This window comes from Ranitomeya imitator, chromosome 6 (genome assembly GCF_032444005.1).
Source record: "Ranitomeya imitator isolate aRanImi1 chromosome 6, aRanImi1.pri, whole genome shotgun sequence".
Classification (NCBI taxonomy): Eukaryota; Metazoa; Chordata; class Amphibia; order Anura; family Dendrobatidae; genus Ranitomeya; species Ranitomeya imitator.
The window spans coordinates 96,167,762-96,194,625 of NC_091287.1; the positions used below are offsets into that span (position 1 = coordinate 96,167,762).

Here is a 26,864-nt window from a genome sequence, read left to right on the forward strand (position 1 = left end):
GCCGATTCAGCAGGAGATCCAGCGACGAAATAAAGTCCTGGACTTTCCCCAGCGACCAACGATCTCCCAGCAGGGGCCTGATCGTTGGTCGCTGTCACACATGACGATTTTGTTAACTATATCGTTGCTACGTCACAAAAAGCAACGATATCGTTATGTGTGACGGTACCTTAAAAGGTCTCTTTATATTAAATAATCTCCACATCATGGTCGTTCAGACCTACAGTTGCAATCAAATATATTCAAAGCATTGCGTATTCGTTTAGTAAACTTTGCAAACGTCCTGTTTGCAGTATCTTAACACAACTAATATATCAAGTGGGTTCTCCACATTCAACACAGTCACTTTAATGATTGTTGCAGTCTCAGAATTAATCAATCCCCCCCTAAAAATAATGTCTCCTAAGAAAACATTTGTAAATCAGATGTTGTCCTCAAGAACATCAAAGCTTCATTAGTTACATAAGGTAATGCTTGAGATAAAACACATAAAATACCTGGATTGGCTAGGGGTTTGCTGACTCTGATATTTGATAGCATGTTAGAAATATGGCAGGACAAAAAATTAAAGTGGTTTTGCAAACTTGAATGAATGGTTTTAAAATAATTATTAAACTAAGGCATATTCACCCTTCAGCACCCCTGTAGACTCAATGCATGCGGTTCTGGAGGTCTCCTCCAGGAGCAATGTCTGATCTGTTCAGATGTTGACTGGATGAATGAAGAGACAGCTGTGTGTTACCGTTCTTCTTCTGAAGGTTTGTCCCACAGAGTCTGGGACACTTGGGAGATATGCTGGTTATATATTGAATGTCCATCTGGAGCAAGCTATCTAACTTGATGCCCCGAAGATAAAGTCCATCTCTCTGTTTGGATGCTGTTTGATTGACAGAGAGAATAGAATATAACTCCAGGAACAGTATGCGCTTATACAATCAAAAACCCATCCACATTTCCTGTAACCAATCTCAATGCCTTGGCTGAATGGGATGGGTTTTCTCTAAAAACTTGCCTCTCCATACATATATTCAGTAGTACAACATTATATTGCTTTTATATTACCAGTCTTTTCCCACAAAGCCTGTTTCTACATGCAAGCATGGTCTTTTCCTGACAATGCAAAGATCTATTCCCTGTCATGATCCAGACTGGGTTTTGATTCCTGTTTTTATCCTTTTCCCAGCCTGGTCATGTCGCGTTAATCTTTCTCAGCCTCTGTCTGGGTTCAGGTTGGCTACTTATCGCCGCTGCTTCCTGCAGGCGATGTCTGTTAGGCTGCCGTCACACTATCAGTATTTGGTCAGTATTTTACATCAGTATTTGTAAGCCAAAACCAGGAGTGGGTGATAAATGCTGAAGTGGTGCATATGTTTCTATTATACTTTTCCTCTATTTGTTCCACTCCTGGTTTTGGCTTACAAATACTGATGTAAAATACTGACCAAATACTGCTAGCGTGACGGCAGCCTTATAGTTTTTGCCTAGTGCTGCTGTAGCTGACTCTGATTGCTCTGATTTTGTTCTCCTGCATTTGCTGTTTGAACCAATGTCTGTTTCCCCAATTCCCATCTTGGCTCTGTTTCCCTTTTACTGTGCTGACTCTCTGGTTTTGACTTGGCTTGTATCCTGACCTGCTTCTGTCTTTTGGCTTACCTGCTCCTGACCGTTATTGACCCCCCCTGGCTTATCTCTGTCATGAGTTTACTTATTCCTTTGGTACTGTGCTACAGTCTATGATTTGACCCGGCATGTTTGACTATTCTGCTGCCACCTGTGGTAGCCTCACTGCAGGCCAGTTCTGTTTAGGTGCAGTCCTGTTTCCACTCTACTGCCATCTAGTGAACCCTGCACCTATCTGCATTGCTGCAGCTTGACATCCCCATTTTCTGTAATCTGTCTCATTGTATCTGCTGCTAGAGATGATGACTTGACAACAGGCAGTGAAAAGTCAGTAGGGAGACACCTAGTGGCCTACACTTTCCAGTGATTTTTCAGGGGGTAAAACAGAATAATTTTTAAATCAAGTGATTTGACGATTATTTATCACATTATCTATCAATTGGGATCAAGTGTGAAATTACAGTGATCATTTATGAAAAAATGAGCACTGTTTAAGTATTACTGGCACACACAGTACTTGTATTCTATTGCATGGTCTTTTGTATTGATAGTCATAATTATATATTAAAAAAAAGTCAAACTAAGTTAGCAAGAAAGAGGTCCCTTTTGTAAGTCTTTAGTTGTCACGTAAGATAAATCAGTATATTGGAAGCCTCCTGTGGTCAATGAAGCAAGAAGACTTGTAATAACTAACTGATAAATTACACTGAATTGCACCAAATTCACAAAAGTAAACGAGTTGAATTGTATAATGGTAATTGTACAGTACTTCTCTAGACCATGGTGACATTTTACACCTGTTTAGAGGACTTCCGAGTAAAGTGAAGTAATAAAATAATGGTAGCAATTACATAAAATTACCTATTTGGTTTGTTCTGCGAACAAAAAATGTCTCCTAAGGTCAAACAAAATTAGACCCATTTCTAAGAAACCATCAATTCCAAGTTATCTTTTGAATTAGTTTTAGAAAAATGAAAATAAGAGATAAGCTAGTTGTAGAATGTCAATGCAGTTAGTAAAATGGTAGGTGTGGGTGCAGGAGGCTGTACGGAGGCACATACAGTCTCATGTTCCAGGCATTCTGTGTGGCAGATATTTTTCATTAGACGCAATTTTATATTGCTACATTGCTTCTAGGGAAAAGATCTGCCACATGGAATGTCTGTTGATATGGTATTGGGACTCTGGGCGCTAGCCAGGTCCCTAGAGTTGGGGTCACCCTAGTCTAACCCTGTCTCCCCGGAATACTCCTGAAGGTGAAGACTTAGGGTTCACGAGCCTTGCTATGCTCCTATATCTACGCTGATCAGCCCCCTTCCTATACACGTCAGCTTCCCAGGGTAGTGGGAAGCTGAAGTGTATAGGAACACACTATCCAGACAAACATGGGAAGACGGATGGGAATAAAAAAAATGCTAACAATACAAGTACACACACCAAACAGAGTGGGAAGCAAGGGAGTTAAAGAAAGGAGAAATCAAATAGGAGAGGATAAGTATGTGCACACAAAGAAACTCCAATCTCCAAACACCAACTCCAACCGTGAACTACACCTCCAACTCCAGAACCAGGCAGTAAGAACTAACACTCACAATCCCTAAGTGCCAGAGGAAAGCATATATAGCAGAGGGGCATGTCCACACTGAACAATCTAGGCAGGAAAGCGCCAGGAGCTTCAACTGAATAGATTAACTCTTGCACTGCTAGCCAGGAAAAAACTGCACTGTTTAATACGATGTTGAAGTACTGTCATCTGCATCTTAAAAACATCTCCAGAATCCGACCTTTTCTCACCTTTGAAACTGCTAAGACTCTTACTGTCGCTCTTATTCATTCTCGTCTGGACTACTGCAACTCTCTTCTGATCGGTCTCCCTCTTTCCAAACTTTCTCCTCTCCAATCCATCTTGAATGCGGCAGCCAGGGTCATATTTCTGTCCAGCCGCTTCACCGATGCCTCGATCTTGTGCCAGTCATTACACTGGCTACCCATTCGCTACAGGGTCCAGTATAAACTCATCTCTCACCCACAAAGCTCTCCACAGTTCTGCACCGCCCTATATCTCCTCTCTCATCTCCGTCTATCGCCCTACACGTGCCCTCCGTTCTACAAATGACCTAAGACTAAAGGCCCCTTCACATTAAGCGACGCTGCAGCGATACCGACAACGATCCGGATCGCTGCAGCGTCGCTGTAGAGCTGTCACACAGACCGCTCTCCAGCGACCAACGATGCCGGTAACCAGGGTAAACATCGGGTAACTAAGCGCAGGGCCGCGCTTAGTACCCCGATGTTTACCCTGGTTACCATCCTAAAAGTAAAAAAAACAAACACTACATACTTACCTACCGCTGTCTGTCCTCCAGCGCTGTGCTCTGCACTCCTCCTGTACTGGCTGTGAGCACAGCGGCCGGAAAGCAGAGCGGTGACGTCTCCGCTCTGCTTTCCGGCTGACCGACGCTCACAGCCAGTACAGGAGGAGTGCAGAGCACAGCGCTGTAGGACAGACAGCGGTAGGTAAGTATGTACTGTTTGTTTTTTTTACTTTTAGGATGGTAACCAGGGTAAACATCGGGTTACTAAGCGCGGCCCTGCGCTTAGTTACCCGATGTTTACCCTGGTTACCAGCGAAGACATCGCTGAATCGGTGTCACACACGCCGATTCAGCGATGTCAGCGGGAGAGCCAGCGACCAAAGAAAGGTCTGGCCCTCTAGCCCCGACCAACGACATCACAGCAGGATTCTGATCGCTGCTGTGTGTCAAACTAAACGATATCGCTAGCGAGGACGCTGCAACGTCACGGATTGCTAGCGATATCGTTTAGTGTGAAGGTACCTTAATATTCCCCGTAATCCGAACCTCACACCTCCGTCTCCAAGACTTCTCTCGTGCTGCGCCAGCTCTCTGGAATGCTCTTTCCCAGACGATCAGACTGATGCCTATCCCCGACCTATTCAAGCACGCTTTAAAAACCCATCTCTTCAAACAAGCCTGCCACATTAGCTACTCCGTAAACTAAATTTGCCCTGTTCCCTCCTTCCAAATATTACTCTGAATCTGCACCCTACTACTCATTTGTCTCCACACCCTCCATGCACACGATAACTGCACTTGATACTTGACCATTGCACTTAAACACACGGGCTGATGAACGGATCATGCAGCTTTATATGAAAATCCCTATTTATTATAATTGCCAGACCTGAAATAACAAGCACTTTTCACCTATTGTGTCCCCCCATTTCCTTGTAGATTGTAAGCTTGCGAGCAGGGACCTCACTCCTAATGTCACTGTTTAAATTGTCTTAACTTGTACTGAATTTATTGTCTGTACATGTCCCCGCTTAATTGTAAAGTGCTACGGAATATGTTGGCGCTATATAAATAAAAATTATTTATTTATTATTATAAGTACTTCTAACCAGTGCAGGGGTTTGTGAAACAGGACATTGCAGTCATCTGGCCTTTCTCTGTCACAGTATCCCCGTAACAATGTCTATATGGAAATGTATAGATGGGTATATTCTAACTAGACCAGGAAAAAAGTGTTTGATGTATACATTTTCACTAAACTCTTTATCGTATACTGTGCAAATAAACCAGCCAGTCAGTTTGGTAGCAGGGAACAGTGTTGTTTTTGTTTCCTTCCCGTATCATTTTCCATTATTACACATAACTTAATTTATGGACATCTGGTTTGATTTCTTTGCTTGTGTGGATTTGATGGGTTGTCACCGAATTTCCTATTTGTAGTACCTTTTTAAGAAATATATTTACTTTGAAAATTGACGTGTTCAATACTTATTTAATCCGCAATGTTATTTTTTTTTTTAATTTCTTTTATTATGATGTGCGTATATAGCTACATCATATTCCGCAGCGCTTTACAGATGTTATATCTGTCCCCATTGGGGCTCACAATCAAAATTAAGTGTGTTTTGTATAGATCTCCCCTGAGTGTTCCATATTTGCTTTATAAATGTGATACCTGGTTCTAGACAAATGGTCCTTTTTATTTAGTGTGCCTAATATGCTAGTCATAATTTTTACCAAGGGGGTGTTGCTCAAGGGGAAATTATGTAACGTATAGGATAAAAACAATGAGCAAATACCCTGCAGTAGGTAAGTAATAGTACATGTAAATAACATGGGGTACATAGTTGACACTATTTTGATAAAAAAAAAAAATAAAAGCCATCCCACTGTGACAAAATGTACCCAATGAAGATGGTCCTTAACTAGCACACTGCTCAAAAAAATAAAGGGAACACTTAAACAGAATATAACTCCAAGTAAATCTAACTTCTGTGAAATCAAACTGTCCACTTAGGAAGCAACACTGTTTGACAATCAATTTTACATGCTGTTGTGCAAATGGAATAGATAACAGATGGAAATTATTGGCAATTGTCAGGACCCACTCAATAAAGGAGTGGTTCTGCAGGTGGGGACCACAGACCACATCTCAGTAACAATGCTTTCTGGCTGATGTTTTGGTCACTTTTGAATGTTGGTTGTGCTTTCACACTTGTGGTAGCATGAGACGGACTCTACAACCCACACAAGTGGCTCAGGTAGTGCAGCTCATCCAGGATGGCACATCAATGCGAGCTGTGGCAAGGTTTGCTGTGTCTGTCAGCGTAGTGTCCAGAGGCTGGAGGCGCTACCAGGAGACGTGGAGGGGGCCGTAGGAGGGCAACAACCCAGTAGAAGGACCGCTGCCTCAGCCTTTGTGCAAGGAGGAGCACTGCCAGAGCCCTGCAAAATGACCTCCAGCAGGCCACAAATGTGCATGTGTCTGCACAAACTGTTAGAAACAGACTCCATGAGGATGGTCTGTGTGCCCGACATCCACAGATGGGGGTTGTGCTCACCATCCAACACCATGCAGGACGCTTGGCATTTGCCATAGAACACCAGGATTGGCAAATTCGCCACTGGCGCCCGGTGCTGAGTCTGGAGATGCCATGGAGAGCGATCTGGTGCCTGCAACATCCTTCAGCATGACCGGTTTGGCAGTGGGTCAGTAATGGTGTGAGGGGTGGAATTTCTTTGGAGGGCCGCACAGCCCTCCATGTGCTCTCCAGAGGTAGCCTGACTGCCATTAGGTACCGAGATGAGATCCTCAGACCCCTTGTGAGACCATATGCTGGTGTGGTTGGCCCTCGGTTCCTCCTAATGCAGGACAATGCCAGACCTCGGCTGGAGTGTGTTAGCAGTTCCTGCAAGATGAAGTCATTGAAGCTATGGACTGGCCGCCCATTCCCCAGACCTGAATCTGACTGAACACATCTGGGACATCATGTCTCGCACCATCCACAAATGTCACGTTGCACCACAGACTGTCCAGGAGTTGGTGGATGCTTTAGTCCAGGTCTGGGAGGAGATCCCTCAGGAGACCATCCACCACCTCATCAGGAGCATGCCCAGGCATTGTAGGGAGATCATACAGGCACATGGAGGCCACACACACAACTGACCATCATTTCCTTGCCTTAAGGCATTTCTACTGAAGTTGCATCAGCCTGTAACTTCATTTTCCACTTTGATTTTGAGCATCATTCCAACTCCAGACCTCCGTGGGATATTACAACCCCTGGCAAAAATTATGGAATCACTGGCCTTGGAGGATGTTCATTCAGTTGTTTAATTTTGTAGAAAAAAAAAAAGAAGCAGATCACAGACATGGCACAATACTAAAGTCATTTCAAATGGCAACTTTCTGGCTTTAAGAAACACTAAAAGAAATCAAGAACAAAAAATGTGGTAGTAAGTAATGGTTCCTTTTTTAACCAAGCATAGGGTGAAAATTATGGAATCGCTCAATTCTGAGGAAAAAAAATTATGGAATCATGAAAAACAAACACACTATGAAACATCACTAGCATTTTGTTGCACCACCTCTGGCTTTTATAACAGCTTGCAGTCTCTGAGGCATGGACTTAATTAATGAGTGTCAAACAGTACTCTTCATTGGTAACGAGCGAGTGTACTCATTGCTCGGGTGGTCTCCCGAGTATTTGACTGCTCGGAGATGTAGTTTTCATCGCGGCAGCTGAATGATTTACAGCTAATAGCCAGTTTGATTACATGTGGGGATTCGCTAGCAACCAGGCAACCCCCACATGTACTCAGCCTGGCTAGTAGCTGTAAATCATTCAGCTGCCGCTGTCAAAACTAAATCTCCGAGCAGTCATAAATACTCAGAGGTCACCTGAGCGTGCTCAGGAAAACCCGAGCAACGAGTACACTCGCTCATCACTGCTCTTCATCAGTCTGGCTCCAACTTTCTCTGATTGCAGTTGCCAGATCAGCTTTGCAGGTTGGAGCCTTGTCATGGACCATTTGCTTCAACTTCCACCGAAGATTTTCAATTGGATAGAGATCTGGACTATTTGAAGGCCATGACATTGACCTTATGTGTCTTTTTTCAAGGAATGTTTTTGCTCTATGGCAGGATGCATCATCATCTTGAAAAACGATTTCATCATCCTTTCAATTGATGGGATAAAAAAAGTGTCCAAAATATCAACATAAACTTGTGCATTTATTGAAGATGTATTGTCAGCCATCTCCCCAGTGCCTTTACCTGACCTGCATTCCCATATCATCAATGACTGTGGAAATTTGCATGTTCTCTTCAGGCAGTCATCTTTAGAAATCTCATTGGAACGGCACCAAACAAAAGTTCCAGCATCATCACCTTGCCCAATGCAGATTCACGATTCATCACTGAATATGACTTTCATCCAGTCATCCACAGTCCACGATTGATATTCCTTAGCCCATTGTAAACTTGTTTTTTTTTTTTTTTTTTTCTGTTTTAGGTGTTATTAATGGCTTTCGTTTAGCTTTTTTGTATGTAAATCCCATTTCGTTTAGGCAGTTTCTTACAGTTCGGTCACAAATATTGACTCCAGTTTCCACCGATTCGTTCCTCATTTGTTTTGTTGTGCATTGCCTGTTTTGGAGACATATTGCTTTAAGTTTCCGGTCTTGACGCTTTGTCTTCCATGGTCTAGCAGTATGTTTGCCTTTAACAACCTTCCCATGTTTGTATTTGGTCCAGATAGACACAGCTGACTAGTGTCGGACCGGGGTGCCAAGGGCCCACCAGTAACATTGACTTTGGGGGCCCACTTTTTACCTGCATACAAATATTACACGGCCCTGGTTCACAAATTTACCTATATATCTATGTAATAATAAACTGGGTAGTTTGTACAAAAAAAGCAGCATCTCATTCATTATCCAGAGGGAATCAAGTGAATTATGACAAGTACTGCCCATACAGTGGGGTTGGGGGCCTAGATCTGCACATTGGCCCACCGGGGGATTCCCCTCTTCCCCTATGGGCCAGTCCGAGCCTGCAGCTGACTGTGAAACACCAACATCTTTTGCAACATTGCGTGATGATTTACCCTCTTTTAAGAGTTTGATAATCCTCTCCTTGTTTCAATTAACATCTCTTGTGTTGGAGCCATGATTCATGTCAGTCCACTTGGTGCAACCTCTCCAAGGTGTGATCACTCCTTTTTAGATGCAGACTAACGAGCAGATCTAATTTGATGCAGGTGTTATTTTTGGGAATGAAAATTTACAGAGTAATTCCATAATTTTTTCCCTATGCTTGGTTAAAAAAGTAACCATTACTGACTACCACATATTTTTTGTTCTTGATTTCTTTTAGTGTTTCTTAAAGCCAGAAAGTTGCCATTTGAAATGACTGTAGTTTTGTGCCATGTCTGTGATCTGCTTTTTTTTCTACAAAATTAAACAACTGAATGAACATCCTCCAAGGCCGGTGATTCCATAATTTTTGCCAGGGGTTGTTGTGATTTACGTTGATCATTTTTAGGTTTTAATACGGCCCTGCACTGAATGAAATAATCCAGTTGTAAATCTTAATTCATTACATAGCCCTAGGCACTTTTAGCGCTGCCTCCCACTTTGGTGAGTAAGACACTATCGGCAGTCGCCTTTTGCATCAGATCGGCAGTTTTTCTGCATCTGCCGCGTACCGGATCACTTACGGCAACACTGCGTTCAACCTCATTCATTCCCTATGGGATTTGCGGCACTTGCCATGATCTGGCAAATGCGGTACCATACCCCCCAACTTTTGAAAAAGGGAAGGAGTTATGAAGTTTGAGGCGCACGCAGTGCGCCGCGGCAAATTTTAGGCCACACCTCTGACCACACCCATTTCACAACTAGTCACACCCATATCCACGTCCCAACCACAGCCATTTAGCACTGCTGATCACACTGTTTTATATACAATAATTATAAACAAAAAAAATATGGCCACACAGTGCTCCATACTGTATAATGGCCACACATGATGCTCAATACTGTATAATGGCCATTGGCCACACATGATGCTCCATCCTGTATAACGGCCACACATGATGCTCCATCCTGTATAACGGCCACACATGATGCTCCATCCTGTATAACGGCCACACATGATGCTCCATCCTGTATAACGGCCACACATGATGCTCCATCCTGTATAACGGCCACACAATGCTCCATACTGTATATTGGCAGCACATGATGCCCCATACTGTGTAATGGCCACACACTGCTCCATACTGTATAATGGCCGCACAAGATGCTCCATACTGTATAATGGCCACACAATGCTACATCCTGCATAATGGCCACACATGATGCTCCATCCTGTATAATGGCCACACATGATGCTCCATCCTGTATAATGGCCACACAATGCTCCATACTGTATAATGGCTCCACATGATGCTCAATACTGTATAATGGCCACACAATGCTCCATACTGTATAACGGCCACACATGATGCTCCATACTGTATAATGGCCACACATGATGCTCCATCCTGTATAACGGCCACATGATGCTCCATACTGTATAATGACCCCCCCTCTTGTATGTATGGCTCATATTCCCCACCCCCCTGTATGAATGGCTCATATTCGACCCCCCCTGTATGCATGGCTCATATTCCACCCCCCCCCTGTATGCATGGCTCATATTCCCCCCCCCCCCCTCCCCTGTATGCATGGCTCATATTCCACCCTCCCTGTATGCATGGCTCATATTCCACCCCCCCCCCCCCTGTATGCATGGCTCATATTCCCCACCCCCCTGTATGCATGGCTCATATTCCACCCCCCCGTATGCATGGCTCATATTCCACCCCCCCCCTGTATGCATGGCTCATATTCCACCCCCCCCCCTGTATGCATGGCTCATATTCCACCCCCCCCTGTATGCATGGCTCATATTCCACCCCCCCCCTGTATGCATGGCTCATATTCCTCCACCCCCCACACCTGTATGCATGGCTCATATTCCTCCACCCCCCATCTTGAATGGCGCGGCTTACCGTCCTCCTTTCCCCCTCCCCTGTCCCCCATCCCTCATACTCACCTGCTCCTCACCGCGCGGCCGCGACGTCCCTCTGGCTGTCCCGACTCCCGGCGCGCTGCACCTTCTTCCTGCGTGAGCGGTCAGGTGATACCGCTCTGCTCATTAAGGTCATGAATATGCGCATATTCTTGACCTTAATTAGCGGTACCACGTGATCGCTCATTAAGGACGAGCTCCAGACGCCGAGACCAGGCATCGCTGGGGCAGCAGGGTGAGTATTGTCTTCAAGGAGGGCGGGTGGGAGGCGGGAGGGAGGGAGAGAGGGTGGGCGGCCAGTTGGGGCGTGGGGGCGGGGTCGTTCGGGAGGTGACCCAGCTTTAAAAAAAAAAAAAAGAAACAACCTTGCTCAGGTGCCGCCCCCTGCATTGTCCCCGCCCTAGGCACGTGCCCTCACGTGCCTAGTGGCAAATACGGCCCTGATTCAGTGATATCTAGGATGTGGGATTTTTAGTGTTCCCTTAATTTTTTCTTTTTTTTTTGAGCAGTGTATTTTACCTCACTTTGTGCCAACAGGCCTCAAATTATACGGGGGCAGAGCATGACCCACACCCAACTTTCTTCCACTTGCCCGTGGAAAGCTATATTATGGCAAGGTTCATTAGCGATATTCATTCTGTTAATTTACCTTAGGCAAAAAATAATGCTTTGTTACTGCTTTATTAATTTTATTGAATTTTATTTTTCTAGGCATCGATTGTTTTGCAAGAGAGATGGGCATCAAAGCGGTCATTCGTGTTTTGTACTGCTGTTATATGCTGCAATTTGCATTTACAATAGAGTACTACACTGCCGCTGTGTATGAGCACCATGCTATACTGAACCACAACTCCGCAGATCCGTCCAATCGAACATTTGCCTTGGAGTTTATGTCTAAAAACCTAGATATTTATGAGCAGCAGGTTGTTGCTGCTGCTAAAAGGGTACGTATCTGGTTGTAACATCGTCAGGCTGTAAATGGCTTGTCTATGTGAGTATTAATCACTGTCAGGTATTTTGCAGTTCACACAGGGCTGTCACTAGGAACTTTGGGGCCCCACACTGGCAAAATGTTCGGGGCCCCCTTGAGACTTCGCCCAGGCCCCACCCCAGCCCCGCCTCCACCCCTTGAACTGTCCACAGTCAAAAGATTTCTAAAGCCGCCACCACGACAAGGTCGGGCCCTACCCTACTCTAACCTATTAAACATTTGATAAAGTATCCAATACAGGTATATTTTTATTTTTTCAATTTTAAAAATGACCAATACAACATACAGGGAACAAATTCCACCGCACCATGACCAGACCACATAGTACCACCATATGATCACCAATAATACCGCATACAGGGGACAAATACCACCGCACCATGACCAGACCACATATTACCACCACTGTGACCAAATAATAGCACATATAAGGAACAAATACCGTCACACCATGGCCGGACAACATATTACCACCACATAGTGACTGAATACTACAATACGGATCAGTAAAAAAAATAAAATAAAAAAAACACCCCACAATACTAGCATCACCATAAGTGCCAGTATTCACAGGAGATCTGTACTTCGTATGCAGTGTCTGTGTACAGGTAATACAGTGATCACTGGTGACATTATACACTGGTGCTCTGTATATAGTGTATACTGTAAAGGTAATTCAGTGATCACTTTTGACATAGTATATGGGACCACTGTATATAGTATACAGTGTATAGCATCAGTGTACAGGTAACACACTGACTCACGAGTGACGTGTCTAGGTGAAATCACTTCATCCAGCCAGGACTCGTCTCTGCAGGAAATAACAGTTATCTAGAGCACCGCTTGCAGAACACATTACTTATTTTTTTCCCAAACTCTAAACTACAACAGATGAAGAAAAAAGCGACAGTGTTGGTCTGCACAGTAACAGGAGCGCCCTACCCGCATTTTAAACAGTGTCCTCAAAAAAATAAAATAAATACATTACTGCAGTAATAATATTCCTTAATTAGACCCTATTGTAACAATATTCCCCATCCTGGTCCCCGTGTGTCTCATTCCTGGCTCCAGCCATATGTTCTCCTATCCTGCCCCCATGTGACACCCCATATGATCTTCCCATCCTGTCCCATGATCCTGCTCCATCTGTCTCCATCGTACCCTTCCTACACCATGTCTCCATCCTGCCCCCCCCCCCCGCGTCTGCATTCTGCCCCCCCCCCCCCCCCCCGTGTCTCCAATCCTGCTCCCGTCCTTGTGTCTCCATCCTGAAACATTGCGGCTTGCAGCTTTCAATAAAAATAATTAAAAAAAACAAAAAACTTTCTTCTTACTTGGCCGCGCTCCTGCGGCGAAGATCTCTCCCGGCGTTTCAGCGCGCACTCGCTGGCGAATGACTATAACGTCATACGCCAGCGATGCGTGCTGAAATCAGCTGCCACCCTCCGATTGGCTGGCGGCTTTAACCATTGACTTGCGGGCCCACAAGGCAAACAACCTGTGTCTTGGACGCAGGTTCAGTTACCAATAGAAGCCGCCTGCTGCTGGGGCCCGGGCCTGATGAGCAGAAGAGAAGGGGCCCGATGCGGGCCCCCTCTGCCCGCCGGGCCCCATACGCCAGTCAGGGCAGTAATGCCCTGATGGCGGCCCTGGGCTCACCTTTATTTTAAGTGACTTTATTAACAATAGAAGTAAGATTTAAAACCCGTGTCCCCACTTAGCTCCTAACGCCAACATTTTATATTTACAACAGGATTTTCTTGGATTGTTCCTGTTAGCATATTGTAATGCGTCCAACGAAAATGTTAAATGTTTGTCATCCACTGAAGCAAAGCAATAAAGACCAACCTGATCCAGATAAAATATATTTTTAGCATTTTCTTTTCTTCTCAACCCTAAGCAGCATTCAACATGTTTTATTTATAGTACCAAAAATATAGAAAAACATTATATTTTCATATATTTGCAAATCACATCTAAAAATAAGGAATAAACTCACCATAGACCCCAGATAGTGTTATGCTCCCTATGGATTCTAAATTAATGTGGAGAAGCCAAACCAAGTCCGACTTGGTGCTATTAGAATCAGTCTGAAACAAAGGCAGAAAGTCCTCAAAAGGGAACCTGTCAGCAGGATTGTGCACAGTAACCTACAGTGTCAGGTCGACACCGTTATAATGATTAGGCCGGGATCACACATGCGAGAAATACGGCAGAGTCTCGCATGTTAATACCAGGCATTGCCGCCATCACTCAGGAGCGTAGGAATACATGGAGCCGCATGCTCTGCTCCCGAGTTACGGTGGCAATGCCAGGTATTAATATGCGAGACTCGGCCGTATTTCTCGCATGTGTGATCCCGGCCTTAAAATGATACCTGGGTGATAAAATCCATCTTGTGGTCATTGTTTAATCTTTATTTGTAGTTTTCAGTGAATGATATTCATTAACATTGCTTCAGGGCAGCCGGCCTGTGGGGGTCTTCTTAGATTTTCATAGGTATAGCTTCTGACCAGACCAGCCCCCTATTTTACATACTCAATATGTTTTTGAGAAAAAAATCCCATTCAGCAGGCGCCTGCGCTGTAGCATTATCACTTGTAAAACATCCAATAATTTATTTTTTGTAATAAATTTATCAGATCGCCTATGGATAATACTGCACAGGCTCCACCGGCGCCATCTTGGTAGCGACTTTTTTTTTTTTTTCCCTTCCCCATGATGGCACCGTTGCGTGAGAGATGGCTCCCGCCCCCAGGAACAGGAAACCTACAGCAGAGAAGGGGGCAGCACCTCTCTCCTCAGTTTGGTTTCCTGTTCCTGCGGGTGGAAGCCTGTAGCGACGCTGTACCTTCGGAGGGATCCCCCTCTGATGCTGGTCCAGAGACGAAGGTCCGCGGCGTGGGGCAGCTGGGTGCGGTGACGCGCGCCGAAGTTCCAGTCTCGCAGCTGCCATATGTTGCGTCTCACCCACCGCCGGACTCCCCGGCAACCACTCCTGGCCAGAGCCTGAGCCGGGGTAGGAGGCGTATCCATCACGACACTGGCGCCGAGTGAATGGGACGACTTCAGGGTTACCCCTGAAGTGACGTCACACGCCGAGGGAGAGCGGTGTGCTGACACTCCCGGGGGAGATGATTCAGAGGCGCACACGCCGCTCTCGCCTCATTATTTAAAGGGGCAGTGCGCAGGACAGCAATGGCAACGGCCTCTCAAGCAAAATGGCGGACCCAACTGTGGAATCGCCCATGCCAGTGGAAAACATCCCACAAGCTGCCGTGGTACGAAAGCTCTGGTGGGTGAGTGCCTTTGTAAGGCAAAACATGTCAGTAATGGTGTCTTTTCTGTGTCATGTTATGCAGGGTAAGAAAGCCACGACTAAACAGAAAAATGAAGTATGTGCACTGTGTGATAAAGCCCTCCCTAGAACATATGAGAAGCGGATTTGTCGCTCGTGCATAGACAAAACTATGGCCGAGGAGTAATCTTGTCTCCAAAGCATAAAGTCCATTGTTAGCAATGAGGTAAAAATCACGGTAAAAGAACAAATGAAACAGCATGTTTTACATAACTCAGGAAATCCACCTCCTACGCCCGCCCAAATCTCTGACATAGAATCTGAGGGCGAACGGGGGAATTACCGCCCGCTGAAGACTCAGATTTAGACTCTTCAGATGAAGAATGTGGTCACCTGTATGTACTATTTGAAGACATCGGGAAGTTATTTAAACTTGTCAGATCTATTCTGGGGGTTGAAACACCAAGAGAGCAGCAATCAATCCAGGATTCTATGTTTTAGTAATCTGGAGGGAAGAAAACAGAGTTTTCCCCTTTCATGATAACTTACTGAATCTGATTAAGAGGGAATGGGAAAAAAACGAACAAAATCATGTCAGTTCCTCAGACTCTAAAATGTAAATATGCATTTGACGAAGAAATCTGCGAAAAATGGGGGTGGGGGGAAGCTCCTAGATTAGATGCTGCCATTGCTAGTACCTCCAGGGGCATAGCACTTCCATTTGAGGACATGGGTGCCTTAAAGGATCCCCTTGACAAAAAAGCTGATGCCTTCCTAAAATCAGCATGGGAGGCATCAGCATGGTCATTTAAACCTGGAGTAGCCGCTACTTGCACAGCTCGTGCCATGGTCAAATGGTTAGAGGAATTAAGTGAACAGATAAGGGACAAATGTCCAAGAGACAGACTCTTGGAAGCAATACCTTCATTACAAAAAGCAGCAGGATTCCTAGCGGATGCCGCAGTTGTCTCTGTTCGATTTGCTGCCTGTGCAAGCGCCCTCTCCAACTCAAGTTGAAGAGTGCTATGGTTAAAAAAAAAAAAAAAAAAAAAATTGGAACGCTGACTTTCAATCGAAAGTTACACTCTCCCTTGTGAAGGACCATACAGTATCTGTTTGGGAAAGCATTAGACGAAATTTTAGAGAAAGCGGCGGATAAGAGAACCTTTTTCCTCCTCTAGACGTCATTGAAGTGACTCTCGACGGTCCTTTCGGGGATCAGGGAAAGGAGGCCGCCCAAGCGACAAATGCATGCGGGGAAAAACCTGGAACGAAAGGAGAGAGAGGATTCCTCTTCAACAAGTCTCCTCATAAACCAGATCCCAAACAATGATGCCGAATTCCGAGTGGGGGGGAAGACTTCAGTTCTTTGTGCATCAGTGGGTAGAGTTACTAACCTCACGGTGGATAACCAACCTGTTATCAGAGGGCCTACGGCTGAATTTCATCACCCCACCCCCCCTTCCTCAGCGGATGATAATGACTCATGTAGCCAAGAAATATCAGGCAACATTAAAGAGGGAAGTTCATCTCCTTATAAAAAAGGAAGTCCTCATAAGGGTACCAGCCCAAGAGATAGGAAATAGTGATGAGCGAGTGTACTCGTTGCTCGGGTTTTCCCGAGCACGCTCTGGTGACCTCTGAGTATTTGTTAGTGTTCGGAGATTTAGTTTTTATCACAGCAGCTGAATGATTTACAGCTATTAGCCAGGCTGAGTACATGTGGGGGTTGCCTGGTTGCTAGGTAATCCCCACATGTAATCAAGCTGCCTAATAGCTGTAAATCATGCTGCTGAGGCAATGAAAACTTAATCTCTGAGCAGTCATAAGTACTAGGAAACCACCCGAGCGTGCTCGGGGAAAACCCAAGCAACGAGTACACTCACTCATCACTAATAGGAAGAGGTTTTTACAGCACCCTGTTCCTCACGCCAAAACTGGATGGTTCATTAAGAACAATCTTCAATTTAAAAGCATTGAATCAATATATCAGAATAGAAAAGTTAAAAATGGAAACTCTGAAAACTGCAGTAAAGTTACTGTATCCGGGCTGTTACATAGCAGTAATAGATCTCACAGATGCTTACTACCATATACCAATTTGTGTAGAACATCAGCAGTACCTGAGATTGGTAGTACAGTTAGATCAAGTTCCCACTCATCTACAATACCAGTGTCTTCCCTTCGGTGTATCAGTGGCCCCTCGAATAGTCACGAAGATAATCTCCGAAATAGCATCCTTTGTGAGGAAGGAAAATATTCTACTAGTACCCTATTTAGATGATTTTCTCGTTATAGCAGACTGCAAGGAAGACTGCGTCAGAGCAGTCACAAAGGTACGGGAACTGCTGACCAGGCTGGGATGGATAATAAATTTAAAAAAAAATAAAAAATCAAGAACGGTCCCAGTTCAGATACAGTAATTCCTCGGGATCCCATTAAAGGGAACCGGTCACCTCAAATTGGCGGGATATTTAAATGAGGTTTTTACCGGTCCGATGGGCGGCGTTTCCTCTTCATTTCTCCACCCCGTCCGTCCCTATTGTCTACAATATGTTAGCGAATTTGAGTACGTGTGCACCATAGTTGGTGTGTGCGCAATGCAATCTTCGGTGGTGCACGCGCAGTATGCTTTGCCCAACTGCGGGCAAAGCCGAAAAGCATTACTGCGCATGCACTATGTCCCAGAAGTATTTCACTGTGTTACGGGACATAGCGTGTGGGTGCATGCACAGTAATGCTCAAATTCACTAACATATTGCGGACAACAGGGATGGACGGGGTGGAGAAATGAAGAGGAAACGCCCCCCATCGGACCGGTAAAAACTCATTTAAATATCCCGCCAATTTGAGGTGACAGTTTCCCTTTAAATTCAATCAGACAAGATTGTGTCCTTCCAGACAGAAAAATCTGGGCCATAAAGCAAAAGATAAAACAAACACAAGCTGTCTGGCTCATCTCGGTGAGAGAGGTGTTATGATTAGGTAATTCAGAACCACAATGGACCTTGAAGTTCAGAGCACACAAAGTGACCTGACAATAACCAAAAGACATAGGACAAGCTCTGAGACGTGGGAACTCTGCTGACCGCAATCCCTAATCCTATCCAACCACACTAGAGGCAGCCGTGGATTGCGCCTAACGCTCCCTATGCAACTCGGCACAGCCTGAGAAACTAGCTAGGCCTAAGATAGAAAAACAAGCCTACCTTGCCTCAGAGAAATACCCCAAAGGAAAAGGCAGCCCCCCACATATAATGACTGTGAGTAGAGATGAAAATACAAACGCAGAGATGAAATAGATTTAGCAAAGTGAGGCCCAACTTACTGAACAGATCGAAGATAGGAAAGATAACTTTGCGGTCAACACAAAACCCTACAAACAACCACGCAGAGGGGCAAAAAGACCATCCGCACCGACTAACGGTACGGAGGTGCTCCCTCTGCGTCCCAGAGCTTCCAGCAAAGCAAGAAAAACCAATTAAGCAAGCTGGACAGAAAAAATAGCAAAACAAAAATAACACAAGCAAAACTTAACTTATGCAGAGCAGACGGCCACAGGAACGATCCAGGAGGAAGCAAGACCAATACTAGAACATTGACTGGAGGCCAGGAGCAAAGCACTAGGTGGAGTTAAATAGAGCAGCACCTAACGACTTCACCACATCACCTGAGGAAGGAAACTCAGAAGCCGCAGTACCACTCGTGACCACAGGAGGGAGCTCTGCCACAGAATTCACAACAGAGAGGCCAAGTTCCTTCTAGGGATGCTAACAGCAACAATCCCAGCGGTACAATGGGCACAAATACATTCAAGAGAATTACAGTGGAAGATCTGCCCGAACAGGCAAAAGACCCCTACAATCTAAATAGAAAGATTATCTTATTGCCACAAGTACGGGACTCTCTAAATTGGTGGCTAGAAATCAAAACTCTAAAAAAGGAATACCGTGGTCGGTCCAAACTGCATTGGTACTGACCACGGATGCGAGTCCGTTAGGCTGGGGGGTGCATCTAACAGATCAAGTTCTACAGGGCCTATGGGGTATCCCAATAGAGGCAGCATCCTCCAACCTGAAAGAATTAACGGCGGTAAGACAGGCAATTATTCAAGCAGGAGAAAACATCAAAGGAAAACATTTAGTAGTGTTGTCCAACAACAGCACGACAGTCTCATACATTAGTCGACAAGGGGGAACAAGGTTGAGGTCTCTGATGCAAGAGGCTGCTCGTCTGGGCAGAAAACCATCTCTTATCCTTAACAAGCACACACTTGAAAGGGACGGACAACCTTGTGGCAGATTTCTTAAGCCGTCACGTGTTACACCAGGGAGAGTGGTCCTTAAATCAGGAAATATTTGGAGAAATCTGGGGTACTTCACAAGTGGATCTGTTTGCCACAAAACAAAATTGAAAGGTAAAAAGATTCTACTCCTTAACCCTGCTGTTCTGTTGGTCAAAAATGACCGACTTTGAACTTCAATATTCTTTAAAATATTCAAGATGCGGCTCTGAAACCCGTGGCCGACCGACCCATCCTCATTTAAGTCAATCAACCACAAGTTTCAGAACCGCATCTTGAACACCCCAAAAAATACCAAAGTTCAAAATAGGTCTCCCCAGACCAAACAGAACAGCAGGGTTAAATCCAAGGGAGAAACAAAAAGGAGTGGATGCGCTCTTGCACCAATGGAAGTTTCAACTTGCTTACGCGTTTCCCCCGATCCCGATAATCCCTACAGTCCTAAAGAAAATCCCGGAGGACAGGACGCAAATAATTCGCAAATAATAATCGCACCCTTCTGGCCAAAGAGGACATGGTTCACCTGGCTCAGACGCATATCCATCTTGGACCTTTTGGATCCTCCCGGATATCCCAAATCTCCTACAGCAGTGTCCAGTAACACATCCTCAAGTGCACAGCCTACATCTCACCGCCTGGAATTTGAAAGGGGACTTCTTCTAGCAAAAGGATTCTCAAATCCGTTAGTTACCACTCTGCTCTCTAGCAGAAAGAAAATCACAACGGATAAATATCAGAAAGTTTGTCCTGAAAATTCTAGGAATCTTTCCTGATGGCTATCTAATACAATCCAAAAAGTCCCAATAACTGAGGTTCTAGAATTTCTTCAAAAAGGACTAGAAAGAGGACTGTCTACTAGCACCCTACAGGTGCAAGTTTCTGCGCTGAGCGCCTTGTTTGATCACAAATTGGCTGATCACCACTGGGTGTGTAGGTTCATCCGAGCCTCCTTTTACGGCCAGACCTTTTAAACCTCGGCCAAAGGTAGCTCCCTGGGATCAAAATTTAGTGTTAAATGCCCTAACCCCTCCACCATTTGAGAATCTTCCATCTCCGTAAACGCTCTATCTCTAAAGACAATTCTCCTGGTTACCTTACGTCAGCTTGACGTATTAGTGAACTTCAAGCTATCTCTATAACCCCCCCCTTCCCCCCCCCCCCATACACTACCTTTCTGGATAACGGAGTAATGATAAAAACTGACACGGTCTTCCTACCAAAGGTCAATTCAAAATTTCACAGGGACCAGGAGATAGTTTTGCCCTCTTTTTGTACCAACCTAAAATCCCAGGGAGAAGAAACCTTTCATTGCCTGGATGTCACACGTTGCCTACTTCAATATCTAGAAATATCAAAACCATGGTGACAGTCATCAGCCCTTTTTGTCTCTTTTAAAAGGGGCAAACAGGTGAAAGGAGGCCACAAAATTAACTATCGCATGGTGGCTTCGTATGGCTATCTCACTCTCCTGCTCCTCATTAGGGTAAGCTCCTCCACTGGGTGTAACTGCCCACTCTACAAGGGCCATCGCCACATCCTGAGCAGAAAGGGCAAATGCATCTGTAGAACAGATCTGCAATGCAGCGGTATGGTCCTCACCCTCTACTTTCTTCCGCCACTATAGGCTAGATCTGGGGCTATCAAGTCTTGCCTTTGGGAGAAAAGTGTTATCTGCTATTGTCCCACCCTAGGAGTCTTTTTCTATTTCTTCCTCTCCCGTAACGGTGCTGTCATGGGGAAGGGAAAAAAATGATAATTACTTACCGGTAATTTGATTACTCCAGATCCATGACAGCACCGCATTAATTCCCACCCCATCTTTGTGATGGTTGTGTGATTCACAAAAGCAAAAATAAAATAAAAAAACAATGATGATGAGACATTAACAAATTATATGTATATTAAGTTAATATGGCTATGGAAAATGAACATAATCTACGCATACCTGAACTAATAAAGTGGTTACCTTGTATACTCTGAAAACAGAGGTGCCGCCCCCTTCTTTTATCTCTGCTGCAGGTTTCTTGTTCCTGGGGGGCGGGAGCCATCTCTCATGTAACAGTGCTGTCAGGGATCTGGAAAATCAAATTACCGGTAAGTAAATATCATTTTTCTTTCCTCTAGCAAAATGGCGCCGGCGCCCGGCAGCGCCTGCGCAGTAGCATCTATCAGCAATGCATGGTTTTTTTTTTTTAAGTAAATTTTATATCACCAAATAAAATAAATAAATGGACATTATACATGCGATCATGCTACAGCGCAGGCGCTTGCTGAATGATTTTTTTTTTTTTTTTCAAAACCATGTTATATTCAGTATGTAAAATAGAGGGCAGGTCTCTAAGAAATCAGTCAAACAAACAAGGCAGCACACTGTAGCGCCAAAACATGCAAACAAAATATGAAAGTTAGACTGCATTACTGCACTAGAAATATGAAAAAATGAGGGAGTTTAGCGCATAAATTGGCCAATTTACGTGTCCCTGGTAGCCACTTTACGGCATCTCTCGTATACCAGGTCCTACGCTTTCCCTGCTGAGAACAAACGTCTTCATCTGAATGGGTACCTGTGAAACCTCTTCTTAGACTAAATTTCTCTCTCTATGGAGGAGTAATGGACCTGCTGCGATTAAAACACCTGTCTGTGGCTAAGAGGCGGAGTGCTCGGTCAGAAGGCTAGTAAATACAAATTTAAAAAAACTGACCGTCACATCTAAAGGCTCTCATTTTTTCATATTTCTAGTGCAGTAATGCAGTCTAACTTTCATATTTTATGTTTGCATGTTTTGGCGCTACAGTGTGCTGCCTTGTTTGTTTGACTGTGTACGAGTTGGTGACTCTAGGTTCAGCACCTGTTCACACTTGATCTATGTTTGGATGTGACGGTCAGTTTTTTTTTTTAAATTTCTAAGAGATCAGTGGCCTGTCTGAAGCAATACAGATGAATATGGAAACAGAGCACCACATTAAGACCCCCCCCCCCCCCACCAACAGGCTGCCCTGGAGCAAGAGAATCTCATTAAGGCCTGAGTCGCACTAGACTGTAATACAGACGAGTGCAATGCGATAAAAAATCGCATAGCACTAGGCCCAATGTTAATCTATGGGGCGGCTCCTTTTATCCGTTGTTTTCTTGGCCGTATTCAGGATCCGAATGAAATCGCAGCATGCTGCAATTGTCAGCGTATCTCTGCCGATAATCACCAATGCAAGTCTATGGGTGCGAGAAAACGGATTACACACGGACCACCAGTGTGATTTGCGAGAAATACGCACCGGTGTTCTATAGAAAAGCCGGCAATTCATTACGGTGTAAAGTAAAATCACACTGACAGGTTAGAATAGGAAAGAAATATATCTTGGTACCGTGTTAGCCAGTAGATAGAAAAATATTTAGAATTGAGTCCTCAGTGGTTGATACCTTTTTAATGGCTAACTGAAAAGATGGTAACAAATTGCAAGCTTTCGAGACTACATACGTCTCTTCATCAGGAAAAGACTAAAACAAATTCTGAAGAATCACATATTTATGCACAACATAGTATAGAAAAAAAAAAGGGGGGAAAAAACCCATGGATAAGCCAGGTGACATAAAGCAGAATTACCATGGGTGATAAACAGTTAAGTCCATAAATATTGGGCCAGCTCTTAGATAAGGATTGTTTTATTGTCCTGTGAGTAGGGTCTCTGTTGTGATGACTAGGGTTGAGCGACTTTTACTTTTTTTAGGGTCGAGTCGGGTTTTGCGAAACCCGACTATCTCAAAAGTCGAGTCGAGTTAAATCGGCCGATTATCGGGAAAAGTCGGGGTCGGGGATCGACCGAAACACGAAACCCAATGCAAGTCAATGGGGAAGCATAGTCGGCAGTGAGTGGAGGCCAGGAAAACACCTACAGTGCCCATTTTAATGGCAAAAACATCCATTCTTGGTACTGAAGCTTGTCAATCTTAATTTACCTTATAATAATAGTTAGGCATTGGAAATTGGGGGTAATTTGGCTAAAGTTGTGGGGGGTAGGGCTGGTTCAAGTATTTAGTGGGCCCAGGAAACGTGGACCACATCACGGCAGTGGAGCAGGGAGAGGTAAGTATTTCAACTTTGCAAGTGCTGTGATCCTGAGCAAGCAGGGGGCCCACTCGTTCGCACTGGCACAGGGCCCCTCAAAGTACGGCGGTGTGTTTGCACGGCTGGGGCACCTCCCACCGGCAGCGACACTTTAGCGTACTATGTGGGGCCCTGTGCCAGTGACGTCGTCCCCCCCCCCACCTGATGAAGGAACCTGCACTTTCATCTGCACCTTCCTTTGTTCCCGTGTAAGGTGGTATACAGGTCCTTCTCAAAAAATTAGCATATAGTGTTAAATTTCATTATTTACCATAATGTAATGATTACAATTAAACTTTCATATATTATAGATTCATTATCCACCAACTGAAATTTGTCAGGTCTTTTATTGTTTTAATACTGATGATTTTGGCATACAACTCCTGATAACCCAAAAAACCTGTCTCAATAAATTAGCATATCAAGAAAAGGTTCTCTAAACGACCTATTACCCTAATCTTCTGAATCAACTAATTAACTCTAAACACATGCAAAAGATACCTGAGGCTTTTATAAACTCCCTGCCTGGTTCATTACTCAAAACCCCCATCATGGGTAAGACTAGCGACCTGACAGATGTCAAGAAGGCCATCATTGACACCCTCAAGCAAGAGGGTAAGACCCAGAAAGAAATTTCTCAACAAATAGGCTGTTCCCAGAGTGCTGTATCAAGGCACCTCAATTGTAAGTCTGTTGGAAGGAAACAATGTGGCAGAAAACCCTGTACAACGAGAAGAGGAGACCGGACCCTGAGGAAGATTGTGGAGAAGGACCGATTCCAGACCTTGGGGAACCTGAGGAAGCAGTGGACTGAGTCTGGTGTGGAAACATCCAGAGCCACCGTGCACAGGCGTGAGCAGGAAATGGGCTACAGGTGCCGCATTCCCCAGGTAAAGCCACTTTTGAGCTACAGAGAAGCAGCACTGGACTGTTGCTAAGTGGTCCCAAGTACTTTTTTCTGATGAAAGCAAATTTTGCATGTCATTCGGAAATCAAGGTGCCAGAGTCTGGAGGAAGACTGGGGAGAAGGAAATGCCAAAATGCCTGAAGTCCAGTGTCAAGTACCCACAGTCAGTGATGGTGTGGGGTGCCATGTCAGCTGCTGGTGTTGGTCCACTGTGTTTCATCAAGGGCAGGGTCAATGCAGCTAGCTATCAGGAGATTTTGGAGCACTTCATGCTTCCATCGGCTGAAATGCTTTATGGAGATGAAGATTTCATTTTTCAGCACGACCTGGCACCTGCTCACAGTGCCAAAACCACTGGTAAATGGTTTACTGACCATGGTATTACTGTGCTCAATTGGCCTGCCAACTCTCCTGACCTGAACCCCATAGAGAATCTGTGGGATATTGTGAAGAGAAAGTTGAGAGACGCAAGACCCAACACTCTGGATGAGCTTAAGGCCGCTATTGAAGCATCCTGGGCCTCCATAACATCTCAGCAGTGTCACAGGCTGATTGCCTCCATGCCACGCCGCATTGAAGCAGTCATTTCTGCCAAAGGATTCCCGACCAAGTATTGAGTGCATAACTGAACATTATTATTTGTTGGTTTTTTTGTTTGTTATTAAAAAACACTTTTATTTGATTGGATGGGTGAAATATGCTAATTTATTGAGACAGGTTTTTTGGGTTATCAGGAGTTGTATGCCAAAATTATCAGTATTAAAACAATAAAAGACCTGACAAATTTCAGTTGGTGGATAATGAATCTATAATATATGAAAGTTTAATTGTAATCATTACATTATGGTAAATAATGAAATTTAACACTATATGCTAATTTTTTGAGAAGGACCTGTAGTATGCGGGAAGGGGAACCTCACTTTAAGCAGGGTCAGAATCTGGCTGTGTAGCGTGCAAGGGGAATGTAGCGGTCTGGGTCAATGTACCAGCAGAGTCATCTAGCACTGGCTGGGCAATGGGCAGGATGAGGAGGAAACACAGATATAGTCCCAAATACAAAAGTAGGCTAAAAGCAGTTCAGGCAGCATTGGTGTGGTCAGTGGAGGACTATTGGAAGGAGGGACCACAGACAGACTTAGTAGGCCTAACATAAAAAAAGTAGGCTCTATGCACTCTTAAATAGGTACCAGGGGTACACAGGCAGCATTGGTGTGGTCAGCGGAGGACAATTGGAAGGAGTGTCTGACACAGTTAGTACTCCAAAATAATACATAGATGTTAATGTCTCGCAAAATAACAAAACAAACAAAAAAAAGGGTGGCATACTTAGGTACAGGGGTGTGCTCCTCTGACTTTCAGACATTGTTATTTGGCGCAAAGTATTTACTGGTGTAAATGTAGGACAGGGCCACTGAATATTTCAAGTAGCATCAAACATGTCAACAAATTGGTATTGTCAGTGTCAGGCATTGAAGGATTTCACTAAAACAGACTAAACAGTGGTGGAGCAGTGACAGATAATTTTGCAAGTGGTAGAGCACAGTTTGAGCTAGGGGGTGGGGGGCACTCTCTCGTGCCCGGCGGTACTGGCCCAAGGCCCCTCATGTTACAACGGTGTGTCTGACGTTGGGTGCGCGCCACCAACGCCAGAGACACTTCATTGTACTATGAGGGACCCGGTGCCAGTGCCGTCGACCAAAAGTGGGCACACCCACCTCTTCAGACAAACGGCACTCTCACGGGTGCTTCTGCCAAGGGGCGAGACCACGGCCACGTGGGGGGAGTCAGCCCATTTAGGGAGGTGTAAACATGTCGTATGCTGGACATACAGCAGCTGCAAATGGAGAAATTGGAACACTCAGTAAGACCAGACCAAAAGCAAGACCTTTTTAAAGGAAAGCTAGGGAAAGGTGGGGCAAAATAATTATAAATCCATGAGTGGTTCATTTTAATGAAGGTTAGATCATCAACATTTTGGGTAGCCAGACGAGTCCTTTTTTCGGTCAGTATTGAACCTGCAGCACTGAATACCCTTTCTGATAGCACACTAGCTGCTGGGCAAGCGAGCTCCTGCAATGCATATTCGGACAAATCAGGCCAGGTGTCTATTTTGGATGCCCAGTAATCAAATGGGAATGACGGGTGAGGGAGAACATCGATAGGGGAGGAAAAATGGTTAGTAACCATACTGGACAAATGTTGTCTCCTGTCACTTTGAATTGATGCTGCAGTACCTGTCCTGTCTGCGG

At 44.7% G+C, this 26,864-nt stretch overlaps 1 protein-coding gene across 1 annotated transcript in view; it reads left to right on the forward strand.

The window, feature by feature from the left end:
• Nucleotides 1-26,864, forward strand: part of BTD (biotinidase) — a 62,050-nt gene that overhangs the window by 6,664 nt on the left and 28,522 nt on the right. The window contains exon 2 of the mRNA XM_069729944.1: nt 11,725-11,957. Within this exon, the coding sequence (XP_069586045.1) occupies nt 11,748-11,957 (210 nt within the window). The 5' untranslated portion in view covers nt 11,725-11,747. The remainder of the gene's footprint in view (nt 1-11,724; nt 11,958-26,864) is intronic.